Source organism: Cavia porcellus, unplaced genomic scaffold (assembly GCF_034190915.1).
Source record: "Cavia porcellus strain 051 isolate PalLab524CR breed Dunkin Hartley unplaced genomic scaffold, mCavPor4.1 scaffold_14, whole genome shotgun sequence".
NCBI lineage: Eukaryota > Metazoa > Chordata > Mammalia > Rodentia > Caviidae > Cavia > Cavia porcellus.
Genome location: NW_026947497.1, coordinates 76,170,168 through 76,184,384, shown reverse-complemented (window position 1 = coordinate 76,184,384; position 14,217 = coordinate 76,170,168). Strand labels below are relative to the sequence as shown.

The following is a 14,217-nucleotide window of genomic DNA, read 5'->3' as shown; positions in this document are numbered from 1 at the left end:
CAAAAAAGAAAGAAAGAAAGAAAGAAGCTTGTTAGTAAAACTCAGCTTTCAAGTTTACATCTCCTAAAAAACTAGGAATAGAGAAAATTTCCTTCACTTACTAAAACGTATTTGTTAGAAATGTATTCCGTTTCATGAGGAAGAAATATGGTATGTGAAATCTGTCCTTACTATCAGATTCATATCAGCGAAAATACATTAAAAGCACACATGTATTTCTGTGTTCAAAAACATCAAGGAGAATTTGGATGAATGGGAAACTAAAGCTCCCCTAAGGTAGGAAGTGGAGGGAAGGTCCAGGGGAGAAAGGATCGGTGGCAGGGAAGTGGCAGAATGCTGCAGGTGCGTGTTGGCTAGAACGAGTGGAAGTACAAGCCCGAACGGACAGTGGCACTGCTGAAGAACCCTTCCTGCCTTGCCACACCTCGTGTGGGCAGAGAGGGAGTTACCAGGGCTACTGTTGTCAAGGTGAATGCTGGGAATACTCCACTGGTTGAGGGCAGAGCAGCAGCTTTTGCCCATCCCAAGCCTTACCCTCCTCGAGTTACCCAATAGAGGTGAGCTCATCTGAAGGAAGCCGACATGCTGGAGGAGACAAACTCAGCAAAAAGGGAGCTGCAGCTAAGCAGCCAGGACGAGTAAAGCAGTCAATGTGGGAATCAGTGTAGGAGTTGGCACCGTTACTGCTCCTTGGAGTACTTGTACAGAGGTAGCCAGACCTACGCTGCACGTTGTGCCAGGTGCCAGCACTCTATGATATGATTAGTGCCTTTCAGCTGATTTACATATTTATTAAGTTGTACTGATGGGAAACGTGTGTGTGTGTGTGGTACTGGGGATCAAACAACCTCAGGCTTGTCAGGCAGGCACTTAATGCCACTGAGCTAAATCTCTGGCCCCTGATAGGAAACTTATTGCTGTCTCATAATTTAATTTAGCATTTATTTCATCATAAATATGTGTATGAAGAAAAGTTACTCCCTGAAAAACTTGTGTTGAGTGCTGTATGAGTTGCTTACAAGTTTTTGCAAAAATAGTCACTGTTGGGGCTGGGGATTTAGCTCAGCGGTGTAAGCGCCTGCATGGCAAGTGTGAGGTCGTAAGTTTGATCACCGGTACAAAAAAAAGTCACTGTTATGCTTGTGTAAGACAACTGTAAAAGATTTGAGGGTAATATATGAAAGTCTTGGCGTCTGTCCTTGTGTTACTTTGCAAGTGTTAAGTTCATGTAAAAGAAGAGCTAAAGTTTAAACCTCTTTCAAGACACGCTAGGAGTGTTAGAAGGCAAACTGAAGAAAATAACAGGGTATGTTATTCTCAGAACTGGAGAGAAATGTGTGAGTCGTCAGATTGAAATGCTTGGTGCCGGAGTGGAGCTTAGCCTAGTAGTAGAGCAGTTACTTCCCTGCACTAGGCCTGCCCTGCTTTCTCAATCCACAATGCAAAGGGAAGAACAGAACAAATCGGAAAGGCTGAGTAAGTCAGGATTAGAACATATACAGTATACATGCCAAACTCTCAGTAAATTTTGTGTGGTAGGATCATAGCATACTAAGGATTAAGAGAAATGACTGCCAAAGTTAGCTGCTTTTAGAAGGAAAAGGAATAGATTCCTGTGCTGCAGTGCTTTCCAGGTGGATTAAAAATTTGAATAGAAACAAAATATACAGAAACTTTCCATGCATGGGGTGGTGCTAGGGATGAAACCCAGGGTCTCTTGTGTGCTAGACAAATGTTCTACCATTGAGCTCTGGTCCCAGCCCCACAGAATCTTTTTGTTGGTGCTGAGGATGGTACCCAGGGCTCCGTGCATGCTAAGTACTTGCTCTGTTACTGAGCAGACTCAAAAAAACATATTTGTAACAGCATTATCCCTGATAGCCAAAAGGTAGAAACAACCAAAAAGCCCAAGCGACAAATGAATAAATCTGGTCTGTCTATATAATGGAATATTGTGTCATGAAAATGAGTGACATACTAGTACATGCTGCAGTGTGGATGAATCTTGAAAACATGCTAAGTGCAAGAAGCTAGACATAAAATGGTCACATAACTTATAATGTCATATTTCAAATGCCCAGAAGTCATACATACAGTAGATTAATTATTTGTAGGAGCTGGGGAGAGAGGAGACTGCCAATGGGTGCAGGACTTTTGAGGGAAGTGTAGATGTTCTGGAATTAGGTGGTAGCATGGTTGCATGGCTGAATCATACTCTGTAAGAGGGTGGAAGTAGTGGTATGTTAATCATGTTTTAGTAAAGCTGTTAAACTTACAGGAGGACATTTAAAAAATAATTTTAAAAATCCCACGCAGACCCAGACGTAGTAGTACACGTCTGTAATCCTAGTACTTTGGAAGGCTGAGGTGGGAAGATCACAAGTTCAAGCCCAGGCCGGGCCACTGATTGACTAGCTCAAAAAATAAAGGAGTAGGATAGCCCAGTCCTTAGTGCTGCCAGTGTACTTGGGCTGAGTTGGGCTCGGAGTGGAGCTTAGTGGCAGAATGCTTGCCTGGCATGCTTGAGACTCCACCCTCAATCTCTGCACCTCAGACAAACTAAGGGCTAGCAATGTAGCTTAGTGCAAAGCATTTCCCAATGTGCCCCTCGTGCCACAAAAGACAAAAATACTAGACAAAAATCATGTTCTTTGCTTTTGAGACTTTAGCCCTAATTTTGGGGACTGTACTCATAGAAATTTTTCAGGTGTATTTCCCTACTCCTGCCCCCTCCCCCAGACAGTCTTGTTAAGTCTCCCTGGCTGAACTCAAGTTTGTGAACCTCTCACCTTGGCCTCTGGACCAGCTGGGATTGCAGATGTATACCACCATGCTTGCCTCTGTTTTTGACTAAGACCCTTCTGTATTATTGTCCATAATAATTGTACTAATTTACATTTGTCTTTTTGATAAAAGCTGTTCTAACAGGGTTGAGGTATTTCACATTTGGTTTTAACTTGCGTTTTCCTTATCAGTGATGTTGAGCATCTTTTCATAGGGCTGTCCCACTACTCCCGGTGGCTGAGGCAGAAGGATTGCTTGGTTCTGCGTTTGAGACCATCCTGGGCAACAGAGTGAGACCCTGTCAAAAAACAGAAGACTCCATAAGCATTAAAATCTTGGGGCTGGAGGTATAATATGTTAGAGTGTGCTTAGTATCCTCAAAGCCCTGGGTTCAATGCCTAGGACCAAAAATACAAATTAATAAATAAATAAAAACAAAGAATTTTAAGTCTTATTCAAGTATAGCAAACCATATAATGAAAACATACAGGTTTAAATGTGGCTTCTCTGGCAAATGTGTCCTAGGGAAATCACAACTTAGATTAAATGGCCACTTTCAGGGAGGGAATGGCCCTTATGCTATGGAAATGTGACAGTCTTCAGTTTTAGCCAGCTCCCTAATAATGTGCCAGTAGTTTAGAATCTCAGTGTAAGATGGTAAGGACTTAACCCATTTTAGTTTTTGTTTTCTTTTTCCTTTTTGCAGTACTGGCAGTCAAACTCAGAGCCTCTGAAGTGTTTCACCGCTAAGCTGCATACCAACCCCTGCCCCGACCCTTTTTTATTTTGAGACAGGGTCTTACTGAGGTGCCCAGGCTGGCTGTGAACTTGTGATCTTCCACCCTCATTCTCCTGAGTAGCTGGGACATATGTTGTAATAAAGGGTAGGAAGGTGTTGAGCATTGCATATATAGTAAGTACTGGGAGAATGACTTCGCTGAAAAGTTTGTTTTTCCATCTTAATTTTTCTTTATTAAAGGATTCCTAGATGAGGTTATGAAAAAGTATGGCAGTTTGGTCCCACTCAGTGAAAAAGATGTCCTTGCAAGATTAAAAGATGTCTTTAATGAAGACTTTTCTAATAGGTATGTCAGTGGTGCTAAAATTAAACGTTAAAATAATTTAGGAAAAGATAGTTAATATGTTGAGTACAACTCATGTTTGTTCCATTTTCTTTTAAAATCTATTTCAGAAAACCATTTATTAATAGGGAAATAACAAACTATCGGGCCAGACATCAAAAATGCAACTTTCGCATCTTCTACAATAAGCACATGCTGGATATGGATGATCTGGCCACCCTGGATGGTCAGAACTGGCTGAATGACCAGGTCGGTGTGTCACAGGTTCTCAGTGTATCAAAGGTGCAGAGAACATTGGTCAGTTGTCATAGAAATTTGACTTTATATTTATCTCTAGGAATTTAAGATTCTTCTGTACTAAAGTGACTCATTAATACTAGGATCAGAAAGTTTGTTTATTGCTACTAGTGTCAGTATTTGTTCTGCTTCAGAAATTCTGAACAGGGTTAGTAAGCCAATTTTGCTTTCTCCTAGGTCATTAATATGTATGGCGAGCTGATAATGGATGCAGTCCCAGATAAAGTAAGTGAAAACTTCCTCTCAGGAGAGGCCTGTGTCAAATTGTATAGCATAGGGTTTTTGTTGTTGTTGTTTTTAATAAAATTATTTAATAGTTCTTAGGTTTTAAAAAAAAGGGTTAGCTTATGTCTTGATAATTACTGAGATTAGGTTTAAATGTTATCAAATCACTTTTGCATAAGAAATTCATAGTGCCTGTCTTTTCTTTCTCTAATTTGTGTCCAGGTAGATGTGTTTATTGGTATTGTAAAGGGATTCCTGTGGGAAAGATGCACAAAAGGGGCTATTTAAAGTCTTAACTCTCTTTAAAAATGTGAAAGAGCCTGTGTGGTGACAGATGCCTGTTATTCCAGCGCTCTGGGAGGCTGAGGCAGAGTTCTACCCCACTGGGCAATTTGGGGACTAAGATCCTGTCTCACAATTTAAAAAAAGGGCTGCAGTCTAGCTCAGTGCAAAGACCTTGGATTCAAACCCCACCTCCTACCCCCAAAAGTAAAATAGTTTGCATCTTCACATTTTCAACGTAAAAAACTTTGATATTTAGTTCAAATACAGACACAACATCCACTAAGTATAAATTCTCTTAAGAGCTTAGTTACATACCAAAACTGTATTTAAAATTAATATTTTTTCCAAGTACTCCACTAAGCTGAAACATTTTTTGAGTACTTTATAGGACTCTAGGAGGCAAGATCACAGGTTCAAGCATGGCCTGAGCAATTTAGTGACATGAGACCCTGCCTCATTAAAAAAAGAAAAAGGGCTGGAAATACAGTTTAGTGGAAAGGCCTTTGGTTTAATCCCCAGTACCATGAATAAATAAAAGTATATCCAATACTTAAAGCTTACAATTATTCATAAATACAGAAAGTATTTGGTAATTTTATATTTAAAATTACAAATCTCTTGTGCATTTTAAACAGGAATCATAAGGTAAAAGACTTTTGTCATGCTCTTAATCAGAAAGATTGAACACATACAAATTTATTGACTTCAAAGATTTGACTTACCTTTATTACCTCTACATTTAATTCTAAATCTAATTTTAGCATTCAAGAACTGATCGCATGTTTGCTGATACGGAGAAATACCCACACATTTTGGATCACGGGAATATTTTGTTTTGTGAATGTAGTAGAGAAACAGTTAATTTGTTTACTTGAAGGACGGAGAATCCAGTCCTAGGCTTTGTCCACGGTAGGCGCACACACTCTACCACTGAGCCACGTGCCAGATCTTAAAAGGACACTCACCTGCAGCAGTGGGTCACAGTGTAGTCTCCAGACAGTACCAGCATCGCTTAGGAGCTTTTAGAACTGCACCATCTCAGGCTCCAGCCCAGAGGCCCAACATTCTGGGTGTTAGCAGTCTTCCGAGAAGATTCTGATGCATGCTAGCTTCATGCACAGCTCTAGAGACAGCTGCACAAGCTCTTCTTATCTACGTTCCATTACTTGATTCTCAAAAGAATGTGCCTCAGAATCATCTAGAAGCTTTAGAAAACCAGACTGCTGGCTTCCACCCACGGAGTTTCTGTTTTAGCAGGTCTGGGGCAGGGCTTGCGAATATGGATTTCTAACATGTTCCCAAGTGTTGCTGATTGTTCTGGTCTGGTACCACACCTTGAGAATCTCAGCGCTCAAGGAACAGTTTGATAACTGGAGTTAGTCAGAGTCAGAGTGAACACTTCAGGATCACAGTGTGTGCACTGTTCCACATGAGCCAATACCACTTGTAAGCCAGGAACCTAAAGTTGAGGATCTAGGTCTCGACTTCCCGGGGGCCAGGATAATTCTGTTGGTACCAGAAGGGACTGTGCTAAGGCCTTCTCATAGCTGTGCTGGAAGAATCCCCAAATCTGCCTCTTCAGATGGGGTTAGTTTTGTAATCCATATGCCTTGAGTTCAAGGTATCGTTCCTTCATTTTTTCATGGCCTCTTTCAACTTGATCACCTGATTTGGAGAGAGTTGTTAGGTTGCTTCTTTGCTTGATTGGATTCAGATAATCTGTTTACTGCCCCACTCCAGCTCTGACTGTGCACTGCAGTTACAAGGTCATTCTAAGGAAAATTTGGAACAGAATCTTCTTTAGACTGTGTAATGTATTATCTGTATTTTGGTAATTTTTTTAAAGAAGAAACTTTTCCTCTCCCTTTTGTCTATTTTATGTTTACACATTTAAACATTTTCCATTTTCTTTCCAAGTTAAGTCTGGGCACAGCCTTATATGATCTGGTTGCTTGTATTTGGTGTTTGTTCCAGGTTCACTTCTTCAACAGCTTTTTTCACAGACAGCTGGTAACCAAAGGATATAATGGAGTTAAGAGATGGACTAAAAAGGTATTATCTTTCTCTTATTCTAAATTTGAAGAAGGGAATAGGCCACTTTGGGTGGAAGGATAAGAACTTCAGTGTAATATGTTAATTAGCAATAAACTTTATGTGACTTTTTACAGATCTCATTGTCTGAAAGGCAAGACACTAGTGAGGCTTTTGCATTTCCCAGTAGATTGGTGTATGCAGAATGAAAGAGCATCATTTATGGTGCAGTGTGGCTGTTAACTGGTTGTACAAGTTGGACAGGACACTCTGCCTGAACCTTAGATTACTCAGTTGCAAAAGGAAATAAGTCAGGGTAATATGAAATGTTTTCAGTGACTGCCAGAAGCATTATTTTAAAAGCTCATTTATGTTCTGTTTTTGATATTTTGACAAAATTTACCAATGAAGTTTAAATTCTAGTCAGTTCTTCAGGTACTGTAACTTTTTATTGATTGATTGGTAATGGGGGTTGAAGCCCAGTCCTTTATAGTGAGCTATATCCCTTTTGTACTGATTATTTTGAGACAGGATCTTGCTAGGTTGCTGAATTGCCTGGGCTGGGGTAGAACTTTAGATCCTTCTGCCAGGAGAGGATCTGGTGGTGTTTGTCACCACTCCTGGCCAACTTTTTGTTGTTTGTGCTACTTGGAGGACTGGGGACATGACATGTAGTCCAGTGGCTTTGTATGTTTAAGATCTTGGGTTTCATCTCATCACACACATACACACACACACACACACACACATACACACACACACACACACACACACACACCCACGAACACCTATTTTTACTGAATGGACTATACACACTAAGGTGATACCTTACATAGTTATGGACAAATAATTGTGTTAAAATACGTACTAAGAAGAGTACAGGTTTTGGGAAATAGTTACAGTGAATTCAGGAATCAAGACTTGAGTTCACATCCTAGTTTGGCCCCTTAAGTAGCTATAGGTCTTGGTCAGATTATCTAATTTCTCTAAACTTCACCTTCAATTTATAATATTATTGCCAATTGTGAATTTCAGTTCTTTGATTCAATAATTGCTGACAATTCCAAGGAAATTTCCGAAAGTTCTCTATATTAAAAAAAAAAGAAAGTTCATCTAATTGCTAATTACAGTAACAACGAAAAAGCTGGATATGTTGATAAATCAATTTCATGGAATATGTTAATGGTGAACATTGTGATGTAGTCACTATTTCTTGAAGTTAGTTTATTCCATACATATGATGCTAACAAATCAAGGGTGAAAAGTGTTATTGAGGACTTGGCCTCGCCTCCATCTCCTAAACTGAGTTATGATGAAGGCTTAAATTGAAGAAATGAGTAATAATGTTGGTGGGGTCCAGGAAGGTCAAAACTCTATGAGCTGAGTGTGGTGGTGCATGCCTGTAATACCAGTATGCAGGAGGCTGAAGCTGGAGGGTTGATGCAAATTCAAGGCACCCTGGGCTACAAAGTGAATTTAAGGCAGCCTGCACCACATAGTGAAACCTGTCACAAACAAACAAACAAACAAATTAAGTTGTTTAGGGGAGAAAAACAACTCTCCAGGAGCTAAGACAAAGACATTTTATTGAGTTTTCAAACAAAGGGAAGCAGGGATAGCTAAGGTAAAGACAGGAAGCTGAACAGGACCTTGGGAAGTTTAGATCAAACACTTCTCCAAGGAGTAATTTTTTCTTTTTTTTGCTATTATAGATCACAATTTATTGTTGTGTGTAATAAATAGATACAGGAAAATGGTGAAAATGTTATTAAAGCTCTATAAGTCAAGTTTAGGTTCTCAGAAATGACCAGAGGAATTGAATATAAAGAAAAAGAACTTTTACTTTCCTGTGTTAATACAGATCAGCAGACTCTTTCTTATCAGAAAAGTTGACAACACCAGTTCTTAGCAATAAACATATGGCATCCAAGCAGTAAACATGTCTAAGGTTGACATCTGCAGCAGGAGCCATGTGGCTGGAGTGAGCACCAGGTGTCCCCAGCTGCAGCTTTCTCTTGCCCTCAGAGCTGTCAGTGTCACGGAGCAGCACAGGCCTCTGTTGTGACTGCCGGTGTGGAGAGTTGCACTTACTGCATGCCAGCTGCCACTCTTTGAGCCAAGTCACGTAGGCCTGGGACTGACTCATAAGTAAATACAGAAAACCAGTTAATTTTATTCTATATCATACTCAGAGCCACTTTGTAGTGGTCTCCCATCAGTATGTTTTACTAATTTCATATCTTTTATAGAGGGAAGGCGATAGAAAGTGTTTCTGGAGTTGGTAAATTGAAAAATACAGGTTAAGTCATGTGTCCTGTTCCTCTTCTACCCTTAGTCACATGCTCCAGCCACATGGGCTTCCTGGAGGCACTCATGGTCTCAAGGCCTTCGTGCTTTCTCTTGCATCTGCTGAGAATGCTCTTCCCTGGGATACACACGTGACTCACACCCTCATTTCATTGCAGCCTCTATTCAGATGTGCTCCCTTCAGAGGTCAGCCTTGGCTGTTCTGCCCACAGCAGTACCCGTCAGGGCTGGCGATCCATTCCAGTGGCAGAGCACGTGCCTTGGGTTCAGTCCCTAGCGTCACTAAAAGTAAATATAATGGTATTCTCCAGCTTCTTCTTCCCTTGCTTTTCCTTTGTTTTCTTTCTTAGTGCTACACTGAATATTGTCTCCCTTCTGGAGTGAACTTTATAGGGGACTTTTATTTCAAGTAATACTGCCAGAGCAATGTCTGTTGAATTATTTTGAGGTTGTAAAGGTAACTGTTCTTAAGAACTAAAAATAGGCTATATGAAGGAAAAAACAAGATAGATTACTATGTGATTTCTGTATTGCTGCTTTTTCCTGAGTTTTTAGTATTGTGAAGCTCAAGGGATGTGAAATGAAGTACTTGAATTACCAGTTCAAAGTATTGACTTCTTTTTGCATGCCAAGCACCTTTCTGGTCACTGAGGATAGAGGAATAGGAAGAAAGAAGGATAAAGCCCTTGTTTTGGGAATTAAGTAAGCCAGTAAGTAAAATCTAATCTGGGAGTGTTGTAATCTAATCATATGGAGTTGTTGTAACAGAGCATACACCTGGAGGCCCTGGGTTTGATCACCAGCTCTGCAAAGAGGAAGAGAGGAAAAGCAAGAGAGAGGGCAAAGTAATGGAGATAAGGAGCTGGAGGAGGTGGAAGGAGGAGGGCTGGCCGGTACAGAGAGAAAGTAAGGAAAAGCCTCTGAAGAGCTCGCAGTTCCCTGAAAACTTGCTACTGACAAGAACCAACCATCTGAAGTTCAGAAGAGAATTCTAGCTACACCAAGAGTGGATTTAAAGGCTCTGCAGCAGAAATGAGTTTGACTGGAGTGGTACACGGAAGAGATTAGGGCAGAATTCAGGGGCTGGGGCTGTTGCTCAGTAGGAAAACCTGAGGCCCTGGGTTTGATCCCCAGTGCAGAAAGGGAGGAAGAGAAAAGAAAGAGGGAAGGGGCGAGCTTAGTTTCTCCATAGAGTGCTCTGTGTCCCCACTAGCTAGCCATCAGTTGTGTTGTTTTGTTTTTATTTTTGTTTTTGATTTGTACCGGGGATTGAACTCACGACTTCATGTTTGCCAAGCAGGCACTTAGCTGCTAAGCTAAAGCCTCGCCCCCTTTTGTTTGTTTTGTGTTTTTGAGACAAGAGTCTCATTCATTTTAGGCCGGCCTTGAACTCAGTGTGTAGACCAGCATGGTCTAGAACTCCTGACAGTCCTCCTGCCTCAGCCTCCCGAGTGCTGGGAATACAGGTGTGCATCACCATGCCCAGTCAGTCTCCAGTTGTGATGCTGTGTACCTGGAAATAGACTCACAAGGGTGGGAGCTGGGTCCTGCAAGACTGAAGCTTCCTGATGCTGATCATGTTGGGGCTTGGGATCATTTTGCGTGTGCAGCAGCTGACCGTGTATCTGTAAATCCCAGTTCCCATGGTGCTCCTTAGGTGCAGTTATATAGTTTGCTGGGACAGCTCATGCAACTTGAGGAAACATGTTTCATGTTTTCTGGTTGCTCCTGTCACTGGAGGGGGTCTCAGGAGGTCCCCCTAGAAGGAGATGGTGACCTCAGCTCAGTCCAACTAGGTTCTTGACCTATGTCCTAGCAGAAGAATTTTAAGATGTGTCAGGGTGAAGCTGGGAAAGGTTTATTAGAGTTGGAAGCTGAAGGAGAATAGCAGAAGGCAGGGCAGGCTAGGTTTGGGGTTTGGTTACAGAGTGATCACTGTGTGTGTGGGTTCTTGTCATGAGTGGTCTGCGAGCTCTGCTTTTCCTTAAATTCAAGGCGATTGGAGGTTTGAAGGCTTCTAGGCGGCACTCCAGGTTCACAGTGCTGGAACTAGCACTGTGAAATTTGGCGATTGAGTCTCCTTGCAAACCCTGAAAATGACCCTGAAAGTTACTCTTAGCTTGATGCCCTCAGTCTTGACAGGCGATGAGATAGAATGTGCATAATACCCAAGGAACAGCTGGGGCCAAGAAGCTTGCAGATGGCTGCCTAGGCCTAGAGATGCTGCTCAGGGCTGTGCTACAGACCAGCAAACCATCATTATAGCAGGGTATTACCTGAAAATTGGTTCCTGGAATCTGGTAAAGTTTATTAGTCTTTTAATTGTTTTAACCCAAGGGACCTCTAAAGAATCTCTATAAAAAGAAAATTATGGGGCTAGGGATTTAGCTCAGCAGCATAAGCACCTGCCTTGCAAGCAGGCGGTCGCGAGTTTGATCCCCGGTACCGATAAAAAGAGAAAAAAGAAAAAAAAAAAAAAAAGAGTCACTTTTACAGATGTTTATGTAGCACTTTTTATTAGTCTACAACTGAAATTTTGGGTGGAAAGGAAAATGTCTAGATCAGAAAGGATATGTTTTAATTGTAAAGGATGCATTGGGATGTAAAGAGTTGTAAAGTATTTGTTAATTTTGACATCTGAGAGAGAGGATGTCCACTTGCTTTGGATGTCAGTTTTTTTGTTTTGGTTTTGTTTTGCATTTGAAATAATGATAGCTAAGATTTATTTGCTGCTCATCATGTGCTAATGAGCACAGTTCTGTACATTTTTCATGTGTTCTTTTGTTACTCTCAGCTTTATAAGATGGGTACCATTGTTTTCTGCATTTTGTAGATAAGGACGTTAAGACACGAAGTCATCTGACTAAGTAGAAGAGCCACAACTGGAACTTTAAGCAGACTTGACTCAGCACTGATAAGCTTAACATCTATACATAGTCCATAGAAAGATAGACGAATAGACTTTTTTTTTTTTTTTTTTTTGGCTTTTTGAAACAGGGTCTTGCTATGCAGTTCAGGCTGGCCTTCAGCTCACTTCGTAGCTGAGGCTGGCCTCAAACTTGTGAGGATCCTCTTGCCTCAGCCTCCTGAGCACCGGGATTGTAGATGTGTGCCACCACACCTGACCTTTTGCTGTTTTCTAATATTGTGGTTTCTTCCTAGAGGAGCGTGGGGTCTAGGTCAGAATGTGCCTAAGAAAATGAGGTAAGCACAAAAATAAGGGACCACATCCTATTGGACAGTTGATAAACACAGATTAGTAGGTTAAATGAAAAGTAGTGTTTTCTGTGTCTTCATTTTTCTTTCCTTGTATGTTACAGCCTAATAGTCACAAGTATGGACTTTAGAGTACCATCTGGGTGCAGATGTTGGCTCAGTGCTTCCCAGTTTTATGACCTTGGGCAGGCCAAAGGTCAGTCAGTGACTTTTTGCTGCCATTTACCGTTTGATCCATGATGATATGATTTCTTTCTTTTTCTTCATAGGTGGATTTGTTTAAAAAGAGTCTTCTATTGATTCCTATTCATCTGGAAGTCCACTGGTCTCTCATTACAGTGACTCTCTCTAATCGAATTATTTCATTTTATGATTCACAAGGCATTCATTTTAAGTTTTGTGTAGAGGTAAGGTAAAATCCTGCCTATTTCCTCATTTATCTTGTGATTAAGCAAATCCATCTTAGCTCTGGTAGAACAGCAGTCAGAGCCATAGAGAAAGTTTGTGTCCTGAGAGCTTTCTTAGCTAGGGGCAGAGAAAAGGACTTAGAGAGAACTCTGCAGGTGGGGAGAGGCGGCTTCCAGGATCCAGATCCCTTCAGAAGGACGTAGATGTCATTTAGGACTTTTGTCAGCATTTGTTGTGTATTCCCTTTAAGACTGTGTCTTGAATATGGGTAGATGTTTTCCTGGGTTTCTCTTAGAGCTAAGTTTGGCTTGTGTCTTCAAAATAAGTAGAAGAAATCACAACTGACAAAAATCAATGCGCACAATATTAGAGTTTGGCTGAGATTCGTATTAGTTCAACAGGATGGTAAAACGCAAAAGCTAGAAAATCTTTCCTGGTTTTTCCTGCACAGATAAAAACTAGCTAGAAAATGCAATTGAAAATATGTACAAAAGCAGCAAAACAGAAACTACCCAGTCATATGTCCATTAGCAAGAATTGTGGAAATCCTTTATGGTAAAAACACTCAAATATTTAAAAGAAATCTCAGTAGATGGTGAGATAAGCAGACTAAGTATTGGAAAGAAATCAGTTCTGTTCAAAGTGTTTGACACAAATTTTCATCTTGATCAATTTCCCGAGAGAATTTTTTTTTTTTTTTTTTTTTGTCTTTTTGAGACAGGGTCTCACTCAGGCTGCCCTTGAGCTCACTTTGTAGCTCAGGCTGATCTCAAATTCACAACGATCCTCCTGCCTCAGCCTCCCAAGTACTGGGATTACAGGCGTGAGCCACTACATCTGGCTCCCAATAGAATTTTAAATGGAATTTAAATAGGTCTTAGAATTCATGGTGTACAATTCATATGCACGAACGTCCAAGATAGGTTTGAACTACGCCCAGGAAAGCATAGTTACTCTACTAGTTACCAAAGCGGCTACAAAAATTTTTTTTAATAATTAAAACTGTCTATATTGGCTTCTGAGTAGACAAATACATTGATGAAATAGCGTGAAGAATCCAGAAATAACTTACCTCAGGTATAAATGAGAATTTAGTTGGGAAAGATAAGCTGTTTAGGCCCAGGTGTGGTGGCATACGTCTGTAATCCCAGTACTACAGGAGGCAGAAACAGGAGGGTTGCTGTGAATACATAGCAAGACCCTGTCTCAAAACAGAAAACCAGGCTGGGAATATAGCTCAGTGGAACAGTGCCTGCCTGGTAAGTGCGAGCTCATGAGTTCAATTCCCTGGCACCAAAACAACAAAACCTAAAAAATAAAATAACCCCCACACACAACCCAAAAAACATTTCAGATACAAGAAAGCTCTAAATACAAGATTATGAAAGCATTTTGAATAAAATATAGAAGATATGTTCTTGAGTAAGAAAGGTTTTGTTGCTTGCCCAGTAAACACAAGGAACAATTTAATAAATTTAACCATTTCGGAACTTAAAACTTCTGTACATTAGAGCTATGGGTAAGCTTGAACTCAGCCTGGACAACTTGTCTCAAAATAAAAATAAAATAAGAGGTAAATATG

At 40.7% G+C, this 14,217-nt stretch overlaps 1 protein-coding gene across 6 annotated transcripts in view; it reads left to right on the top strand.

The window, feature by feature from the left end:
* Positions 1-14,217, top strand: part of Senp5 (SUMO specific peptidase 5) — a 34,343-nt gene that overhangs the window by 13,223 nt on the left and 6,903 nt on the right. For 5 of the 6 annotated variants that reach the window (XM_063224317.1, XM_013160181.3, XM_003477102.5 and 2 more), the window contains 5 exons: positions 3,764-3,869; positions 3,977-4,115; positions 4,341-4,388; positions 6,648-6,725; positions 12,497-12,634. In XM_063224317.1, the coding sequence (XP_063080387.1) occupies positions 3,764-3,869; positions 3,977-4,115; positions 4,341-4,388; positions 6,648-6,725; positions 12,497-12,634 (509 nt within the window). Of the gene's footprint in view, positions 1-3,763; positions 3,870-3,976; positions 4,116-4,340; positions 4,389-6,647; positions 6,726-9,169; positions 11,565-12,496; positions 12,635-14,217 lie in introns of those variants that run through there. The other variant, XM_063224318.1, reaches the window with a different exon arrangement.